Genomic DNA, 18,587 nt, shown 5'->3' with positions numbered 1-18,587 from the left:
GGCAGGCGCGAGGTACCATCTGCGGCCTGTCCTCCCCAGCACACACAGGTGAATGGGAGGGCTGCTGGGTCAGTTCAGCTTAACAGTCATTTATTGGTGCCTACTGTGTACCAAGTGTGTGGGGGAAATGTTGCTGTGTTCATCAGAAGGCTTTCACCTGCCCTCTGACCTCTTTCCACGGATTTAGGGCTTTGACCATTTTCTGGTGATTTGGGGCCTGGATTTCTTTATATATATGATACTGGTTGATGCTTTCTTAAAGATGTGGGCTTTGTAGATAGAGAGGCCTGAGCTTAAATTCCAGCTTTGCCTCTTGTTAGCTGTGTGACCTTGGGCAAATCACATAACCTCTGAAACTTTGCCTCTTCAGCTTGAAAGCAGATAATATGAACTACCTTACCACCAGGCTATTGAGAAATTGGAATGAGACAGGCAAAAAATACCCAGCATGGTGCCTGGCCCCTGGGATGTGCTCAGTAAATGCTGTTTGTTACCGGTTTCACTGCTTAGGAGAAGCTCCATACCCGTCACTTCTGAGTACAAGGGGCTCCAGAGGACAGAAGCACATAGGCAAATCCTCGTGGAGAGGATTTTCCTGTAACTTGGAGTAAACTTGTTTCTTTCCCAGCGCTAGAGCTGAAGGTCAGCCGACTAGTTAGTATAGCTAATTACCTTCCCGATGGAGTGGTAGCCTCTTCGTGGAATAATCCCTTGGGCTCCCATAACCACAATAGTCCCAAGATATTGGGTTTTCCAAATTGTGTTCTTAGGCAACCCCCCTTTCCCCCATAATTACTCATGAGGCAGATTTCTAAGCAGGTGCCATTGAAATAAGGGCTGCATTCATTGTTCTTGGTTCAGATGACACCGGAGGCTTATATTAGCCCTGACTCACTGGAGCCAGGTCAGAGGAAAACCTCTGAGACGATGGATGGTGGTGGCTTGTGCTTCTAACTAAATTTGCCCACAGCCCACAGGGAATTGGCGCTGGGGTTCTGGGTGTTCCTCCCGCTTCTCCTGGTGCCCATAATTACTCCTCTGGTTTCTTATTAACATCTAGGCCTTTGAAGGCTAAAGCTTAGGGAGCACTCTGGCCAGGCTCCCCTTCCAAAAATGACTACATAGGATTTCTTAGAATTGTGTATTTGGTGAACATTGGGGTAACTGGGTTGGGGCAGCTCAGACATGAAAGAGTTTTTCTGAATCAGCTTATATCCTTTCTTTCTTTATCCCCACCTACATAAAAATCATCTACTGAAATCTCAGTGGCGTTCCCACTGTGGCAAGCAGTTTAAGAGATCTGATGCTGTCTCTGCGGCAGCGTAGGTTCAATCCCTGGCCCAAGGCAGTGGATTAAGGATCCAGCATTGCTGCAGCTATAGTGTAGGTTGCAGCTGTGGCTCGCATTCAGTCCCTGGCCCAGGAACTTCCATATGCCATGGGTGCAGCCAAAAAAAGAAAGAAATCTCCTTGACATCATTTCCAGTTAGTGTTTTACTTCCGTCATTTGGGGAAAATTTTTCTTAAACTTAACTAAACTTTTTATTTTTCAGTAATTGTAGATTCACATATAGTTACAGGAAACAAAACAGAGAGATCCCCTGTGCCCTTTACCCAGTTTCCATCCATGGTAGCATCCTGAAAACTATCAAAACTACAGTGTTGACATTTATGTGGCAGAGATACAGAACGTTTCTACCATCTCAGAGATTGCTCAGGTTTTCCTTTTATAGCCACACCCACTTCCCTCCTATTCTTGCACCTTCCTGTACCCTGACACCCCACTAAGCTGATCTCTATTTCTATAATTTTGTCATTTCAAGACTATTATTGGGGTTCCCCGTGTGGCTTAGCGAGAAATGAACCCAACTAGTATCCATGAGGACTTGGGTTTGATCCCTGGCCTCGCTCAGTGGGTTAAGGATCCAGCATTGCCTGCTGTGAGCTGTGGTGTAGGTTGCAGATGCAGCTCAGATCTGGTGATGCTGTGGCTGTGTTGTAGGCTGGTGGCTACAGCCCTGATTCAACCCCTAGCCTGGGAACTTCCATGTGCTGCAGGTGTGGCCCTCAAAGGACAACAACAACAAAAAGAATGTTATTAATGGGACCACACAATATGTTACTTTTTTTGAGATTCCTTACTTAGGATAATTCACTGGAGATTTATTTGATTTGGTTAGTTTTTTTTTTTTTTTTTTTTTTTTTTTTTTGCTTTTTAGGGCTTTACCTGCAGCTTATGAAGGTTCCCAGGCTAGGGGTCTAATTGGAGCTACGGCTGTCAGCCTGCTCCACAGCCACAGCAATGTGGGATCCAAACTGAGTCTGCAACCTATACCACAGCTCACAGCAACACTGGATCGTTAACCCACTGAGTGAGGTTAGGGATTGAACCCTCAACCTCATGATTCCTAGTCAGATTCGTTTCCACTGCACCATGACGGGAACTCCCGGTTAGGTTGTTTTAGATACCAATAGTTTCTTTCTTTCTTTTTCTGTTTTAAAGATGCATTTTTAAAAATTGTGGTTTAAAAGAAAAACACATAGCATAGAATATACCATCTTAACTATTTTTTAAATTACGATGTAGGAGTGGTAACTACATACAGATTGTTGTATAGCAGGTCTTCAGAAATTTCTTGTCTTGCAAAACTGAAACTCTCTGCCCTTTGAACAATTCCCTTTTTCCTCTTCCCTCCAGCCCTTGGCAACCACCATTCTGTTTTGTGTTTCTAAGAGTGACTACTTTAGCTAACTCATGGAAGTGGAATCATGCAGAATTTGACTTTTTGTGGCTGGTTTTCTTAATTTAGCATAGTGTCCTCAAGGTTCATCCATGTTGCAGCATGTGATAGGAGTCCCCCCCCCACTTTTTTAAAGTTTAGATAATATTCCATTATCTGAATATACCACATTTTCTTTTTCTTTCCTCCCTTCTCCTCCCCTCCCTTCCCATGGCTACACCCAAAGCATATGGAAATTCTCAGACCAGACCAGGGATTGAATCCAGGCCACAGCTGTGACCTATGTTATAGCTGCAGCAACGCTGCATCCTTTAATCCACTGTGTTGGGCCAGGCTGGGGATGGAACCCACCCTTCTGCAGTGACCCAAGCCACTATAGTCAGCTTTTTAACCCACTGTGCCACAGCACGAACCCCTATACTTCATTTTCTTTTTCTATTTATCTATCAATGGACATTTAGATTGCTTCCACCCCAGCTATGGTGAACAATGCTGCAATGAACATGAGTATGCAGATACTTCTTTGGGGGCCTAGTTTTGGATATATACTCTGAGGTGGGATGGCTGGATCATACAGTAGCTCTATTTTTAATTTTTTGGAGGAACCTCCGTAGCGTTTTCCATAGCAGCTTCACCATCTTATGTTCCCACCAGCAGTGCCCAGGGCTCCAGTTTCTCCATCCTCCCCAACACTTGTTACTTTCTGGAATTTTGTTTGCCTGTTGTTTTTGGTAGCAGCTCTCCTAGTGGCTGTGAGGTGACCTATCTTGTGGCTTTGATTTGCATTTTCCTGATGGTTAGTGGTGTTGAGCATCTTTTCATATGTTTGGTGCCTATTGTGGATCTTTTTGGAGAAATGTCAATTTAAGTCCTTGCCCATTTAAAAGATCAGCTTATTTGTTTTTTGTTGTGGAGTTGTAGGAGTTCTTTATACACTTGGGATATTAACCTCTTATCAAATATATGGTTTGCAGATATTTTCTGCCATCTGTGGTAGGGCTGTACTGCACTGTGTTTAATCATTCTCCCATTGACGGACATGCAGACATCCAATCGCATCAGTAAATGGGAGAGAGAGATGGGGAGGAGAAGTAACTTGGGGAGGGTTATTCAGGGAACACATATACCTCTGTTTTCTTTCTTTCTTTCTTGACTTTTTGCCTTTTCTTGGGCCGCTCCCACGGCATATGCAGGTTCCCAGGCTAGGGGTCTAATCAGACCTGTAGCCACCGGCCTACGCCAGAGCCACAGCAATGTGGGATCCGAGCCACATCTGTGACCTACACCACAGCTCACGGCAACGCTGGATCCTTAACCCACTGAGCAAGGCCCAGGATTGAACCTGCAACCTCATGGTTCCTAGTTGGAGTCGTTAACCACTGAGCCACAACGGGAACTCCCTATTTTCTTTTTAAAATGAACTATGAGCTAATTATATAATAAGTGGGTGCAAAACGCGTGAGTTTTATCAGTTGTCAAGTGGTAGAAAGACATCATTCTTTGAGAGTAAATAAGTTGTTTTCTCTTTTCTTAATCATGGAAATACTTTACAAGACTGTTGGCTGGAAGAATATGTGATGACCTTGTGGTTTGCGTTCTGTCATTTTTAGCGTTCCCTTGGTGGCTTCCAGACATAACAGCATATACCAAAGAAGGGGAAAAATTCTCCCAAGAACATTCCACGGTCTGATCTTGATTTTAAAATAGTTCTTAGGGTAATAGGAAAAAAATATTTGTCAAAATAGCATAATACATTGTAGGGCAAGCTCAGAACTCAAGACCCAAAGAAAGAGTCCGGCATGTGACCAAACATGAGAGCTGAAACGGTGGGCCAGAGACTGCAGCCCTCAGTTAACCACCACTCCTTAAGGTGGCCTATCGCCTTTCTGGGGGCTGGGAGGGAGAGACAAGGGCAGGGCCTGGCAGCTGTGGGTGGGCTGGGGTGGTGGCTTCTCTCACTGCACTGCAGCCTAAATGAGTGACCATTTGATGAGTCTCTCTACTTGCATTCTTTTTTTTTTTTTGCTTTTTAGGGCCACACCAGCAGCATATGGAGGTTCCCAGGCTAGGGGTCGAATCAGAGCTACAGCTGCCAGCCTACACCATAGCCACAGCAATGCCAGATCCTAAACCCACTGAGCGAGGCCAGGGATCAAACCTGCATCCTCATGGATGCCAGTTAGATTTGTTTCTGCTGAGCCACAACGGGAACTCCTCCCCTTACATTCTGACCTTCCCTGTGAGCAGCAGAGCAGATGTCTCTCTTTGAGGGCTCTGTCCTCTTTTGTGAGAACCTGGTCTTAGTCAGAGGGAAAGCCTGAAGCTTCATTGAGGTGAGCGACCCTACTTCTAGCTGGGGCTGTGAGCCACATTGAAAATGGGGTGTGAGGAGTTCCTGCTGTGGCACAGTGGGTTAAGAAGCTGACTGCAGCAGCAGTGGTCGCTACGGAGGCTCAGGTTGGATCCCCGTACTGGTGCACTGGGTTAAAGATCCCTTGTTGTCACAGCTGTAGTGTAGGTCATGGCTGTGGCTCAGATTCAATCCCTGGCTTGGGAACTTCCATATGCCATGGGTGTGGCCATAAAAAAAGAAAAAACAGGTAAATAAAGAAAATGGGATGTGAACTAATTATATCCTGGGTGGGCGATAAATTGTACCACCATCTGGTATTCCTTCTTCCGCCTTACTGGACACTTTGTCCTTCCACCCTAGTGGGTGGTGGCTTCTGAAAAAGCAGCTGAGGCTGAAAGGCAGGAGGTGATCAGCCCATTTCCCTGGCAGAGCCCTGGGGGCTTCCCTGTGGGAGCAGGAAGAGGGTGCAGTGAGGAGGAGGAAATGACTCGATCCACTTGGCACCTATCACTCACTTCCCTAACACCTGCCGAGCCCTGAGCCTCATGGGGCTTACTTTCCAGGGGGAGACAGACCCTAAAGAAACAACTGAGAGTCTCATCTGTGGAAAGAGAGTGAGAGGTGACGTGGAAAGAGATGTAGCAGAGCAATGGGAAGAGTGATGGGGGTGGGCGGACTGTTTTATGTCGAGGGTCCGGGATCCTCTCCAAGGAAGGACATCTGAGCAGAAACCTGCATAAAGTGTGGGAGTCACGGGGCTCCCTGGGAGGGAGGGTTCTTGGCAGAGGGAATAGGACATGCAAAGGCTGGTATATTCTAGAAACCCCATGAAGACTGGCCTGCCTGGAGTGAGCATGGGGTAACAGGTGTGAACTGAAGTTTGGCACGTGCCATCAGCCTCTTAAAACATGAGCCCCTGCCGCTACAAACCCGCAGCACCCCCTGAGTGGAGCTCAGGGTGGAGACCAGGAGTGAGGCACTCTGTCCTCTGGGAAAACTGGAAGAACAGGCCTTCATGTCGTCAAGATATTTTCAGGAGAAAATTTTATGTGCCCAATTCTTGCATCTCCTCATATCTACAAAAACATGGAGTTCCTATCGCGGCTCAGTGGTTAACGAATCCAACTAGGAATCATGAGGTTGCAGGTTTGATCCCTGGCCTCGCTCAGTGGGTTAAGGATCCAGTGTTGCCGTGAGCTGTGGTGTAGGTCACAGTCGTGGCTCAGATCCCGTGTTGCTGTGCTGTAGCTGTGGTGTAGGCTGGCGGCTACAGCTCTGATTAGATCCCTAGCCTGGGAACCTCCGTATGCCACAGGTGCGTCCCTAGAATAGACAAAAAGACAAAAAAAAAAAAAGAAAAAAAAAGAAAAACACTAAAATGGTGAGATCTGCTCCTTGTGACAGGCAGTAACCTTCAGGAGATCAGCAACAAAATATTGAAAGTGTGTGTCTGCTGCTCGCACCTCCCCCTCACCGTTTTCGTATCCTGATAGTCCCGCTTTTCTTCCTTGGGTGGTTATTTCAGCCTGGTCTGTAGTAAAGGTTAAAGAATGTCACGGTCACCAGGATGCAGTCACCTCCGAGGGTGAGAGCCTGAGTGCCTCAGGCTGTGAAGACTCTTGGATACCGAACCTGAGAGCGGAGGTGCATATCAAAGGAATGATTTCAGAGAGCTCAGGCCTCTTTTGTTCCTGCTCCCGGCCCTTTGTGGCAAAAACTCCTATATATTCTAGCTCCACCCTCATCTCCTGGGAGCGGTTCCTTGGGGCTGCCTCCCTGTGCTGTTGTCTCCTGGGCTTAAGTCCTAATTTCACCCCACATAAAAATTAACTCTCAACGCTCAGGTTGTGGATTTTTTTCGTTGACACAGGCAATATGTTTGGAAAGGGAAGCAAAATAGGGCCTTTCTGCTTTTTGTAATTATGAGAATTAACATACGTCTTTTCTCTCAAAGGAAGTCTTGTGAGTCCATTTTGTTCCTGCTTCGCCTGAGACACCCTCCTCCACCCCCCCTTCCCTCTTCTCCCAGTAAAAACTGTGTTCAAATTAGCCAACTGAGAAGAAGGTGCACCCTGATCTGACCAATGGGAAGGGGACAGCGATGTCACCTGCATTAGGGATAAATAGGGAGGGTCTTTTCTTCTTTGCCCTTCTGCAGAAGTAAAGAGCCTTGTCAAGACCTCCCCGCGTTCATGTGTCTCACTTTCTGACACTGACAATCCGAGCCCGAGTCATTTTAATTCTCCAACATAATGAATATGTACTCCAAAGGACATGAGTTTGAATAACCTTGTGTTTTATTATTAAAACGGTAAATATTTGGTTCTAAGTCAGATGAGAACCCTTTGAGCCAATCATGACACCGTCTGGTGCTTGAGTTTAAAATATCACTCTGGCCTCTGATGAGAAGTAAGACGGTGCTGGGGCTGAGGGTGGTGGCAGAGGGGCAAGTTAACAGAGGCTGTCAGCCCTGTTGGGTGGTGTGGCTGGGACAGGGGGTGGAGAGAAGGGTTGGGTCTCAGGACAGACTTTATAGGTAAAGCTGATAGGAGTCTCTCACTCTCCTCCTGCCAGACCAGGCAGCAAAGGGCCCTCCCCTGACCCCGGTGCTTGGTCCTGTCTGATTTTACAGCCCAGGGACAAAGGAAAGAGAGGAGAGGTCTTGCCACGCACCTGTTGACCTGCAGATTGGTTGGGGAAAGATGGGGTCTTCTGATATACTTGCTGGTTGGTTGGGGGTGTATATTGCCCTAGAGGGCCTGGGTGAGAAGTGGGCCACATACCTTCCTAGTAGGGGGTTGAGAGGGCCGGGTTGCTCAAAGAGGGGGAGGTGGCATTACAATGAGATGGTGGGGTGGTGATAAGGATAATTGCTGTCTTGGCCAGAGACTTTGAGTTCAACCTCCTTGAAGGGGTGATGAAGTCCAGCAGGGCCTCGGTCCCCTCCCTGACACGGAACCACACTTTACTGTTTACAAAGCTCTTGCCTTGCTCCTCCTGGCCACCAACCCTGCGAAGTGGTCAGGGCAGACACTGTTATCTCCATGTGGTAGGGAAGGAGACCCGAGAGCCTCACTGTGAGAGTGAGGAATTTAGAGAGACCGAGAAAGCACTTTGATGTCATCAGGAATGAAGATCATGGATTTCTGCTCTGGGGAGTGGACATGGCCTGTCCCCAGGGCCCCAGCTGTGTCCCTAGTGCTCAGGTTGTGGTTGGCATTTTCCCTCTTTGAAATTTTCTTTCAACATCATTTGTTTATGTAATTTAGAAAGAAGCACAGCATTCCCGGTCCATGGGACTAGGCCAAAAAGTAATGGAGTTCCTGAAACTATTTGGAAAAATAGTTTCATTGTCTGGAAGCAGCAGCTGGCTCTGCCTGCAGACACCTCACAGTGCTGGTGGGAGGTCTGTGGCCACGCTAAGAGAGGGCTTCTCTCGTGATCATGGGGGTCATCTCTCTCCTCCCTTTGAACCAGGGGTGTCTTGGCTTGGAAAGGGGTGCCTGGTGAATTTTCTTTTTCTTCTAACTTTTGGCATGTCCTGATAACTCGCAAACATTCTTTACAGCTTAGACCATTCTCAGCTTCCAAGCGGGCTCGTCATCGACAAAGAATCTGAAGTTTACAAGATGCTTCAGGAGAAACAGGAGTTAAATGAGCCTCCGAAACAGTCCACTTCGTTCCTGGTTTTGCAGGAAATCCTGGAGTCTGAGGAAAAAGGTAAACAGCCCTGTGTGTGGTCAGAGGCTCTGGTTCAAGGCCGGGGGTGAGGGGCTGTCATTGCTGAAGCAAAGGTGAGTACAGCCCCAGGAGGTGGAAGGAACCACTTGCTCTGGAAGGCCCGGCTCTTGAAATGCAAAAGCTCTTTAAGGAAGGCGCTGGAGAAGGGGAGGGGGGAATGAGTGGGCTCCCAGCCCCACATGGGGTAGCTGTTTCTTGTCCTAGGAGCCCAGGGAGGCTGAGGGCAGGGTGTGCTGACCCTTGTGGGATTCTGATGGTCTGTCCCTTGGCCACCATGCTTCTGTAGTGGTTTGCACGTGTGAGTGGGTGGAAGGCTGTGGCTTGGGACAAGCAGAATGAAAATGAACAGCAAGCAGAGTGAAATGAGTGAGCATCACAGTGAAGCCAGGTGCTGGGCTTCATCTTGGGGCCACATGCTTGTTCTTGCTCTTGGCTGAGTGGCCTCCTGAGAGCCCACAATTGGGTCGTATCTCTTCTTCCTGCCCCTCCCACCCACCTCCCTGGTGTGAACTTAGGCAGGTCTCTGAACTGTTCTAGGTCTCCTGCTCATTTGTCAACTGGAGATAAAAATCCTTTCCTCTACGAGCAAACGTTGTAAATTGCACAAAACACCCATCACTGTGATGGCACACAGTAGGTGCTTCATAACTCTTACGATGTTTGAAATCTCATCAAGAGGCTCCAGTCCAGACTTAGCTTGTCCACGTGTGATGCTCTAGGCGCCCAGGCCACCCATGTGGCTCTGCAGGTCTCAGGAGATAGTCTTTGCACTGTAGATTCATAGGCTGTGGGTTTATCATGATAATTTTCAGGTGGAGAGGAGCAAAGCTATCTGCATATGACAACAACAGTATATTATGTGAAATGTCTGGTGCATGGCTGTGTTGCAGAAGGATGCTTGTCTTGTGAGCTGTAGCTCTTAGGCGTGCCCACCTCCTAGGTGGTCATTCATAAGAGCTTTTTTTTTTTTTTTTTTTTTTTTTTTGGTCTTTTTTTCTTTTGGCATTTCTAGGGACACTTCTGTGGCATATGGAGGTTCCCAGGCTAGGGGTCTAATCGGCGCTGTAGCCGCCAGCCTACACCAGAGTCACAGCAACACGGCCAGCCGCGTCTGCAGCCTCCGCTACAGCTCACGGTGATGCCAGATCCTTAACCCACTGAGGAAGGCCAGGGATCGAACCCTCAGCCTCATGGTTCCTAGTCGGATTTGTTAACCACTGAGCCACAATGGGAACTCCTCATAAGCACCTTCTGATTCTCACCATCAGTCTGGCTACCAGGGACTTCTGGAGAGCAGGGTTGTGTGGCTCCTCCTGGTCTCAATGCCCAGCCTTCCACACTCAGCCCCTTTCCCTGAGGCTCGCCGGGGTCCTGCCTTCTCCTGCTCTCTTCCTCTTCCCAGCGCTCCTGCCTGTGCAAACAGTTGCTTCTGGGAGGGGCAATTGGTGATTTTGCTCTTCAGCCAGGCTCCTGAGGGATTGGCACTTTGCCCTGGGAAGCCAGGGAGGGTCAGAGCTGAGTGCCCTCTGGAAGAGTCACCTTCCTCCTGGAAGCCCCCCGGGTGCAGAATCGGCTTCCCGGGAATCCTTCCTGAGCTGAAAGTTCGCTACTGCGCACACCCAGCATCCAGGCTTCCTTCTCTGTTTGGGTGGGTCCTAGAGAAATTGGCAGTTTACAAGCACAGGAAATGAGGAACATTCTTCTTTTCTGCTAAAAGGATATTGTTCTACCAGCTTTTTCGCCCTTTGCTTAGAGTACCTGTACAGATTGAAAGGAATGAGTCATACTCCACATTAAGTTCAGGTATTAGGCCCAACCCCAACCCACAAATGACTTGGGGCCACCCCTAGAGCATGATGGTTTTGTCAGAATGTGAGCAGCGGCAACTTACTCTACTCTAAGTGGGTGCAAAACCCTTCAGTTAAGAGAGGAAAGTCAGTCTGTTCCACCCCAAGGTAGGCCATAGACAGACATTACAGGGCTCATCTCGTTAAATGCCCTCAGGTCACAGAGGTCACAGAGAAGGACCTCTGAAGCCCAGGGTCACTGAGCTGCCCTGAGGCAGCAGCTCCCTTCTTATCAGGATCTGGACCCTTTCCATCCTGTGTTCTACCTGCCAAGCCAGTGACGTCTGTTCTCAAGGTTACCTTGTGATCCTAGTTGGCAACTGGTGCTCCAGCCATCATGCCTACTTTCCAGGCATCAGGAAGAAAGAAGAGGGAAAGGGCTAATTGGGGAATCCTCCTTTCAGGTGAATCAGTTTTCTCTTTCCCAAAAGTCCCACCTTTTATATTTTGACCAGAGTTTAGTCACATGGCCCCCATTTAGTTGCAAGAGAATCTGAGAATTATAGTTTTTCTCCCCTGGGCTGGATATCGTCTTGCCCCAAAGAAAATAAAAACTTTGCTAAAAAGGAAAAGGGAAATAGTAGATCTTGTATGTATTCTCTCCCTTATCTCTGAATATGCATTTGCATTCAATTTTCAATGAATGGAATAGCATAAATTCCAATCCAGACATCTCCCACATGCAGAAAGCTCTCAGAGGAGGGAGCTCAAATTCCTGTTTTTATTTGAGAGGAAATGGTCAAAACTCAGGGCAGGGGCTAGTGCATGGCAAAAGCACTCAGTGAGGGTTACTGTCATTTGAGAAGGCCTGTGGTTAATAGAGCAGCGCTGCACCACCAGCACTGGCATCCAGGATCTGCCCGAGTCCCACCAAGAGACCTCTAGCAAGTGGCTTTCTTAAGCCCTAGGCTCTGCATATATCGCAGATGGTTTAAAGCCTTAAAAGAAATGGTGTGTGTGAAGTGGCAGGTGTGTAGTCAGTGAAGCCCTCTTGGGAGGTTTGGCTGCATCAGGGTTTGGTAATAATCCTCCAGACTCAATGTGGGTCTTCTTCTTTGGGGTGAAATTCAGCGTCTGGACCAGGAGAAGGGTCCTAGCTTCCTCAGACTTCCTCTCGCTTTGGGTCAGATTTTCAAATTTGCAGGGAGAAGGTGTCTTTGTTTTAATTGTGAAAGGTACCAAAACACAATTTTGTTTTGTTTTGTTTTGTTTTTCAGGGCCACTTCCATGGCATATGGAGATTCCCAGGCGTGGGATCTAATTGGAGCTGTAGCCACCAGCCTACGCCAGAGCCACAGCAACGCGGGATCTGAACCGCGTCTGCAACCTACACCACAGCTCACGGCAATGCCAGATCCTTAACCCACTGAGCAAGGCCAGGGATCGAACCTGCGTCCTCACGGATGCTACTTGGGTTCGTTAACCGCTGAGCCACATACTTAAAATCTGCACGTGTTTGAAGTTATAGCTTGATTTTTACGTGTGTATGTATACACCCCTGACACCATCACCACAATCAAGAGAGTGAATGTATCCATCACCCCCAAGAGTTTCCTCCTTCCTATTTGTAATCCCTCCTCCCGGTCACAACCTGCCATACCTACTCCTCAGAGATTAGTTTGCATTTTGTGGAATTGTATATAAATAGAGTCATATACTCTGCTTTGGGGGAGGTTGGGGTGAGTCAGCGTTAATTATGTTCAGATTAATCCATGTGGCTGAATGTATCAATCATTCATTCCTTTTTACTACTGAGTAGTAAGTAGTCCATTATGCGGATATACTACAAGCTGTTTTATCCATTGACATGTTGTAGGACTTTTAGGTTGTTTCCAGTTTCTGGCGATTACAAACAGAGCTGTCAACACTGATGTACAAGTCTTTGTATGGAGGTATGCTTTTACTTGGATTAAAACCTAGGAGTGACATTTTAGTATGTCTAACAATAGTGTTGGTGAGCTGTGGAAGATTTCAAACTCTCATTCACTGCTGGTGGTAAAACGGAACAGATAGTTTGGCAGTTTTATAAAAAGTCGAAGGTACATCTACCATGTCAAAGGCATTTTCTAGGTTTTTATTATTATTATTATTTTGCTTTTTTAGGGCCGCACCTATGGCATATGGAGATTCCCAGGCTAGGGGTCCAATCAGAGCTACAGCTGCCAGCCTACACCACAGCTCATGGCAATGCCAGATCTTTAACCCACTGAGCAAGACCAGGGATTGAACCTGCAACCAACCTCATGGTTCCTAGTTGGGTTCATTTCCTCTTGCCATGACGGGAACTCCGAAATGCAAAGAAGAGATCTTTGGAAATTTTGGTAGTTGTGCACAATTCAAAGGAACCTAATATTTTTACCTTAAGATAGCTGAGAGGAAAGGAAGAAGTGAAATTTATTTGCATTTGCAGTTGGCTGAATAAGTGAGACAAAATTGAGCCAGCAGGGGGCGCTGCAGGGCTGAACAAGCTGCAGCAAGGCCGGCTTTAACCAGAGTACAGCTTCCCCTGCTCCCATGGCGTGACTTCATTCAGTTTACTTCTCTTTATTCCAAAAAGGGATGTGGATTTGCCTCCTACCAGGTTGGGGCTCATGTGTTCCTCTCTTCCTTCTGTCCTATATTCCTAACCTTTCCTGGTCATTTTTCTGTGAAAAACAGCCCATCGTGTAAAAGGCCATGACCTCTTGAGTTGGCCCCCTCAGTAAGCCAGTTTCCTTTCCACATTATCCAGATGTGCAGAGATGCTGCCGTTTCCTTCTCTTCATGGGGGATAGGCAGCCAAGGTGGCTCCAGCACCACCAGCCAGAAAGTGAGGGAGCCTGTCTGGGACACTCAGAGGCCTGAAGCAGCCCACCCAGGCCCTTCTGAGTTCCCTCTAGGTAGGGTCATGATTAGGATGAGGTGAGGGAGGCATTTGCCTTGGGTACAAACTTAAGCTGACACCCCATGACCTGATAATCAAGGCAAAAATGGTATTTCAATGCACAATCTTTATTTTTATTTTTTGGCCATGCCTACAACATGCGGAAGTTCCTGGGCCAGGGATCAAACCCATGCCACAACAGCAATCCGAGACAGTGCCAGATCCTTAACTTGCTGAGCCACCAGGGAATTTCAGTGCAATATTTTTAGTTTTTATTATTTTTATTTATTTATTTATTTTTCCAACAAGAGGCCTTCACATATTTATTACTGAGGCAAAGCGCTGTACAGAAACAACAACATAAAGAGAACCCATCTCCTGATATATCCAACTGTGCCTGTGCTGTTTTCAGTGTGATACGGTAAAATGCAAGGAAGTGACCGCCACACAGCATAAATACGTGCCCCACCTCATATGCGGAGGCTCCCTTAGAGACCCAGCTTGGTTCTTCTCCAGTGTCTTCTCTTTGAGTTGTACCTGATTTTATTACCAGTTTTCATTCGAATCCATTAGGGGATGGGACAATTCTGTTTGGGCTTCTTGGCCAAAAATTGGCCAATTCTGAAAGTCTTGAGAGAAGACATGGCGAGGAACTAATTCAACCGCACATAGGATGGTGGAGAAGAGAGCTCAATGCAATATTTTTAAAAAGTCAAAATTTAATGCCAAAAAAAGTCACAATGAGTAAAGCTGGACTTGTGATCAAGGAAGGTAGGGAATGTTTGGAAAAAAGCAAGAAAGTACTTTGAGGTTGGGGTTAACTAAAGCACTCAGGTAGTGTCCCTCATGCACCTGTGAGGGGCAGTGCCGAGCCTTCTAATCCCAGCTGAGCCTCGTAATCTCTGTCTCTGCTCGTGTGTTGCCAGTGGACATCTTTTTTCACCACTTCCCCAACAAGGGATGTTCCCAGCACTGATGGGGGAAACCTGAGAGGCTGTGCTATAAATACCCATCAAGAGGCCCTTAAAGTCCCAGGCTGCTTTTTGTTTTTATTTTTGTCATTTTAGGGCCCTACCTGCTGCATATTGTGGTTCCCAGGCTAGGGGGTCAAATCGGAGCTGCAGCTGCCTACACCACAGCCACAGCAACTCCGAATCTGAGCTGAGTCTGTGACCTATAACACAGCTCACAGCAATGCCAGATCCTTAACCCACTGAGCAAGGCCAGGGACTGAACCTGCATCCTCATGGATATGATCAGGGTAGCTCTCACATTTTGTTAGTCAGTAGGAAGTTGGAGCAACACATACTTTTTTTTTTTGGCTGCTTGCCCATGGCATGAGGAAGTTCCCAGGTTAAGGATCAAACATGAGCCACAGCAGTGACAATGCTGAATCCTTAACCACTAGGCCACCAGAGAACTCAAACAAATGCATTTCTTACACAAGGGCTGCTGGTCAGCTGTGGCTTGGGCTTTGGCAGGGCTGGGCCTGGCTTCACGAATGTTTTTCTTCTGGGAGTCAGCAGAGGGAGGTGTTGCTCTCTGGGACTAGCTGTTCTTTTTGAAATTGTAGTATAGTTGATGTACAATATTATATAATTCAAGTGTACAACATAGTGATTCAATCGATTATACTCCATTTAAAGTTATTATGGGAGCTCCTGTGACTCAGTGGGTTAAGGATCCAGTGTTGTCTCTGCGGCAGTAAGGGTTCAATCCCTGGCCTGGGAACTTCCATATGCCACGGGTGCAGCCAAAAAAAAAGAAAAAAAGTTATTACAAAATACGCTGTGCAGTATATTCTTGTAGCTTATTTATTTTAACATAGTGGTTTGTACCTCTTAATACCCATCCCTATTTGGCCTCCCAAAGGGTAACCACTAATTTGTTCTCTATATTTGTAAGTCCCTTTCTCTTTTGTTATATTCATTCATTCTATTTTCTAGATTTCACATATAAGTGATAACATGTGTATTTGTCTTTCTCTGACTTATTTCACTAAGTGTAATACCCTCCAAGCCCATCCACGTTGTTGCAAATGGCAACATTTCTTATGGCAGAGGACAGCAGTTTAGTGGTGGCAGAATCAAACCACACCAGGGCACTTCGTGCTTCTGCCCAAACAGGGCTCTCATCTGCTCACACTCATTGGCTAAAGCAAGTCTTGTGGCCAGACACAAAGTTGTTGGGCCAGGCAAGTAAACTCCCCAAGCACAAGTTTCCTCAGCTTTAGTGCTGTTGACTTTTTGGACCAGGTAAGTTCTGGTGGGGGTGCTGCCCTGTGCATTTTAGGGCATTAGCAGCACCCCTGGCCTCTACCCACTAGATGCCACCAGTACTCCCTTCTAGTTGTGACAACCAAAACTCTTGTTAGGGAACAAGATTACTGCCAGTAGAGACTCACTGACCTATTTGGGAAGCATGGCCAGGATAGGGAGGGTAGGATAATTGCGGATAAAATATACAGTCTACCACACCTAGCCAACTCTAGATCCCCTTGTATGAACACATCTCAATTTCTGGTTCAGAAAGGCCAGTCAGCTTACGGGGACTCATTTTCTAAATGGACAAGAGAGTTAAGGTCCTCGTTTGTCAGCCCCACAACTACCTGGCATGGCTGCAGATAAGGGATGACCCTCTCCTTATCCCCTTCACCTTACCCAAAAAGCCATTTTTTTTCTCTTGTTCAATGGTTCTCAGACTGTGATTCCTGGACCAGCAGCACCTAAGAGCTTACTAAACTGCAAATTCTGGAGCTCTTGTGGCTCAGTGGGTTAAGAACCTGACATAGTGTCCTTGAAGATGCAGGTTCAGTCCCTGGCCTCGCTCAGTGGGTTAAGGATCTGGCATTGCCGTGAGCTGTGGTGTAGGTTGCAGACGAGGCTTGGATCCTGCATTGCTGTGGCTCTGGCGTAGGCCAGAATCTACAGCTCCGATTAGACCCCTAGCCTGGGAACCTCCATATGCTGCGGGAGCGGCCCAAGAAATGGCAAAAAAGACAAAAAACAAACAAACAAGCAAAAAACCAGAACCCTGGTATAGAGACTTTTCTGGCTTCTTGAGCCAAAGCACATTGGACTAAGGGAGGGACCATCACACATTTGTCAAGGCATTTTATCATTTATTTCATGTGTATTTATTGAGCCTACATTATTTGCTAAGCCTATGGTAGGCTCTTGTAGAGTATTGAAAAGTATATAAAGCAGAGTTCTGGTGCTTCAGTAATTTGCAGTCCACACAGAGAGATGTGTAAATAGCTGATAAACATAACAATACTTGCTAGACCCCATCACAGTGGAAGAATGTGATATGGAAATGCAGCCAGCCAAATATATGGCAATAATAATGATAGTAGCTTACCACTATATATATATATATATATATATATATATTTTTTTTTTTTTTTTTCTTTTTGGGGCTGCACCTGCACCATATGGAGGTTCCCAGCTAGGGGTCTAATTGGAGCTACAGCTGCCGGCCTACACCACAGCCACAGCAATGTGGGATCCGAGCCATGTCTGTTACCTATACCACAGCTCATGGCACATATCGCAGATGGTTTAAAGCCTTAAAGGAAATGGTGTGTGTGAAGTGGCAGGTGTGTAGTCAGTGAAGCCCTCTTGCTGCATCAGGGTTTGGTAATAATCCTCCAGACTCAATGTGGGTCTTCTTATTTGGGGTGAAATTCAGCGTCTGGACCAGGAGAAGGGTCCTAGCTTCCTCAGACTTCCTCCTGCTTTGGGTCAGATTTTCAAATTTGCAGGGAGAAGGTGTCTTTATTTGTTTTAATTGTGAAAGGTACCTAAACACAATTTCTTTTCTTTTTTTTTTTGCTTTCCAGGGTCACTTCCGCGGCATATGGAGATTCCCAGGCTTGAGGTCTAATTGGAGCTGTAGCCACTGGCCTATGCCAGAGCCACAGCAACAAGGGATCCGAGCTGTGTCTGCAACCTATACCACAGCTCACAGCAACGCCGGATCCTTAACCCACTGATCGAGGCCAGGGATCAAACCCACAACCTCATGGCTCCTAGTCAGATTTGTTTCCTCTGTGCCATGATGGGAACTCCAGTAGCTTACCACTATTAATAACTACCATGACATAGGGCTCTGCACATGTGATGAACTAGGCTGTAGGCAGTTGGTGTGCAGCAACTAGAGCTTATTTTGTTTACAGAAAGCTCACTGCAGGGAGGTTTCTGGCTCTGCCCTGTAGCAGGTGGTTTTTAACTGGCTGCTTGTAGCATGCTCTACTATAATTTTGTTCTTGGATGTGGGTTTCTTTTGGCATCTAATGACACTGCCTTTTGATTATCAGGTGTTTTACTTATATGTATTCCATCTAGTAAAGCATTTTGAAGTTCCCCTATCAGTGTTTGCACATATTTAATCAGCATGTAATGTAATTTGTATCTTGGGGGCCAGCTGTGTGCCAGGTACTGTAGGAGGGCTTTATGTGCCTTTGCAAATCTTTTTTTCTACCACTGTGAAGGGAAAATGATCTGTGTTATAGAAAAGAAAACTGTGGACCACAGAAGTTAAGTAACTTGCCTAGAATCGCACAGCAGAGTCAGTTCTGTTTGACTCCGGTGCCTGCGACCTTGCTGGAATAAGTGACCCTGAAAGAGCTAAATGATACTTATGCAATCTTTCCCTTCCTGACCAACCCAAATGTTTTTCTCATTTTAGGGGATCCCAACAAGCCCTCAGGATTCAGAAGTGTTAAGGCTCCAGTCACCAAAGTGGCTGCATCGATTGGCAATGCCCAGAAGTTGCCCATGTGTGACAAATGTGGCACTGGCATTGTGTGAGTACCTCCCTTTCCCAGGTATCTGAGGCCCTGCAGGTTAGGTAAACCATGGAAATGCAGAACGTGCTGGATGTTGCACATTTGGGGTGTGATGGAGAGAAAAATCCTGCCTGGAAATGGAGCAGAGAGGCCAAGGGGGTCCTATGTCCCAGAGCCAGGTGGTGAAGGCTTTCTTTGGCCGTGGAAACTCTTAGGGTGTGAACATATAAAACCAGAAAAAGCAAGGCTGCTC

At 46.8% G+C, this 18,587-nt stretch overlaps 1 protein-coding gene and 1 pseudogene across 1 annotated transcript in view; one reads left to right on the top strand and one right to left on the bottom strand.

Moving 5' to 3' along the window:
* PDLIM1 (PDZ and LIM domain 1) overlaps nucleotides 1–18,587 on the top strand; it is a 49,287-nt gene that overhangs the window by 30,132 nt on the left and 568 nt on the right. Inside the window, 2 exon segments of the mRNA NM_001315778.1 lie at nucleotides 8,663–8,814; nucleotides 18,235–18,352. Coding sequence (NP_001302707.1) covers nucleotides 8,663–8,814; nucleotides 18,235–18,352 — 270 coding nt within the window.
* LOC106506099 lies at nucleotides 13,336–14,374 on the bottom strand (annotated as a pseudogene).

Source organism: Sus scrofa, chromosome 14, assembly GCF_000003025.6.
Source record: "Sus scrofa isolate TJ Tabasco breed Duroc chromosome 14, Sscrofa11.1, whole genome shotgun sequence".
Lineage (NCBI taxonomy): Eukaryota > Metazoa > Chordata > Mammalia > Artiodactyla > Suidae > Sus > Sus scrofa.
The sequence above is the reverse complement of the archived record's forward strand: the minus strand, read 5'-3'. Positions and strand labels throughout refer to the sequence as shown.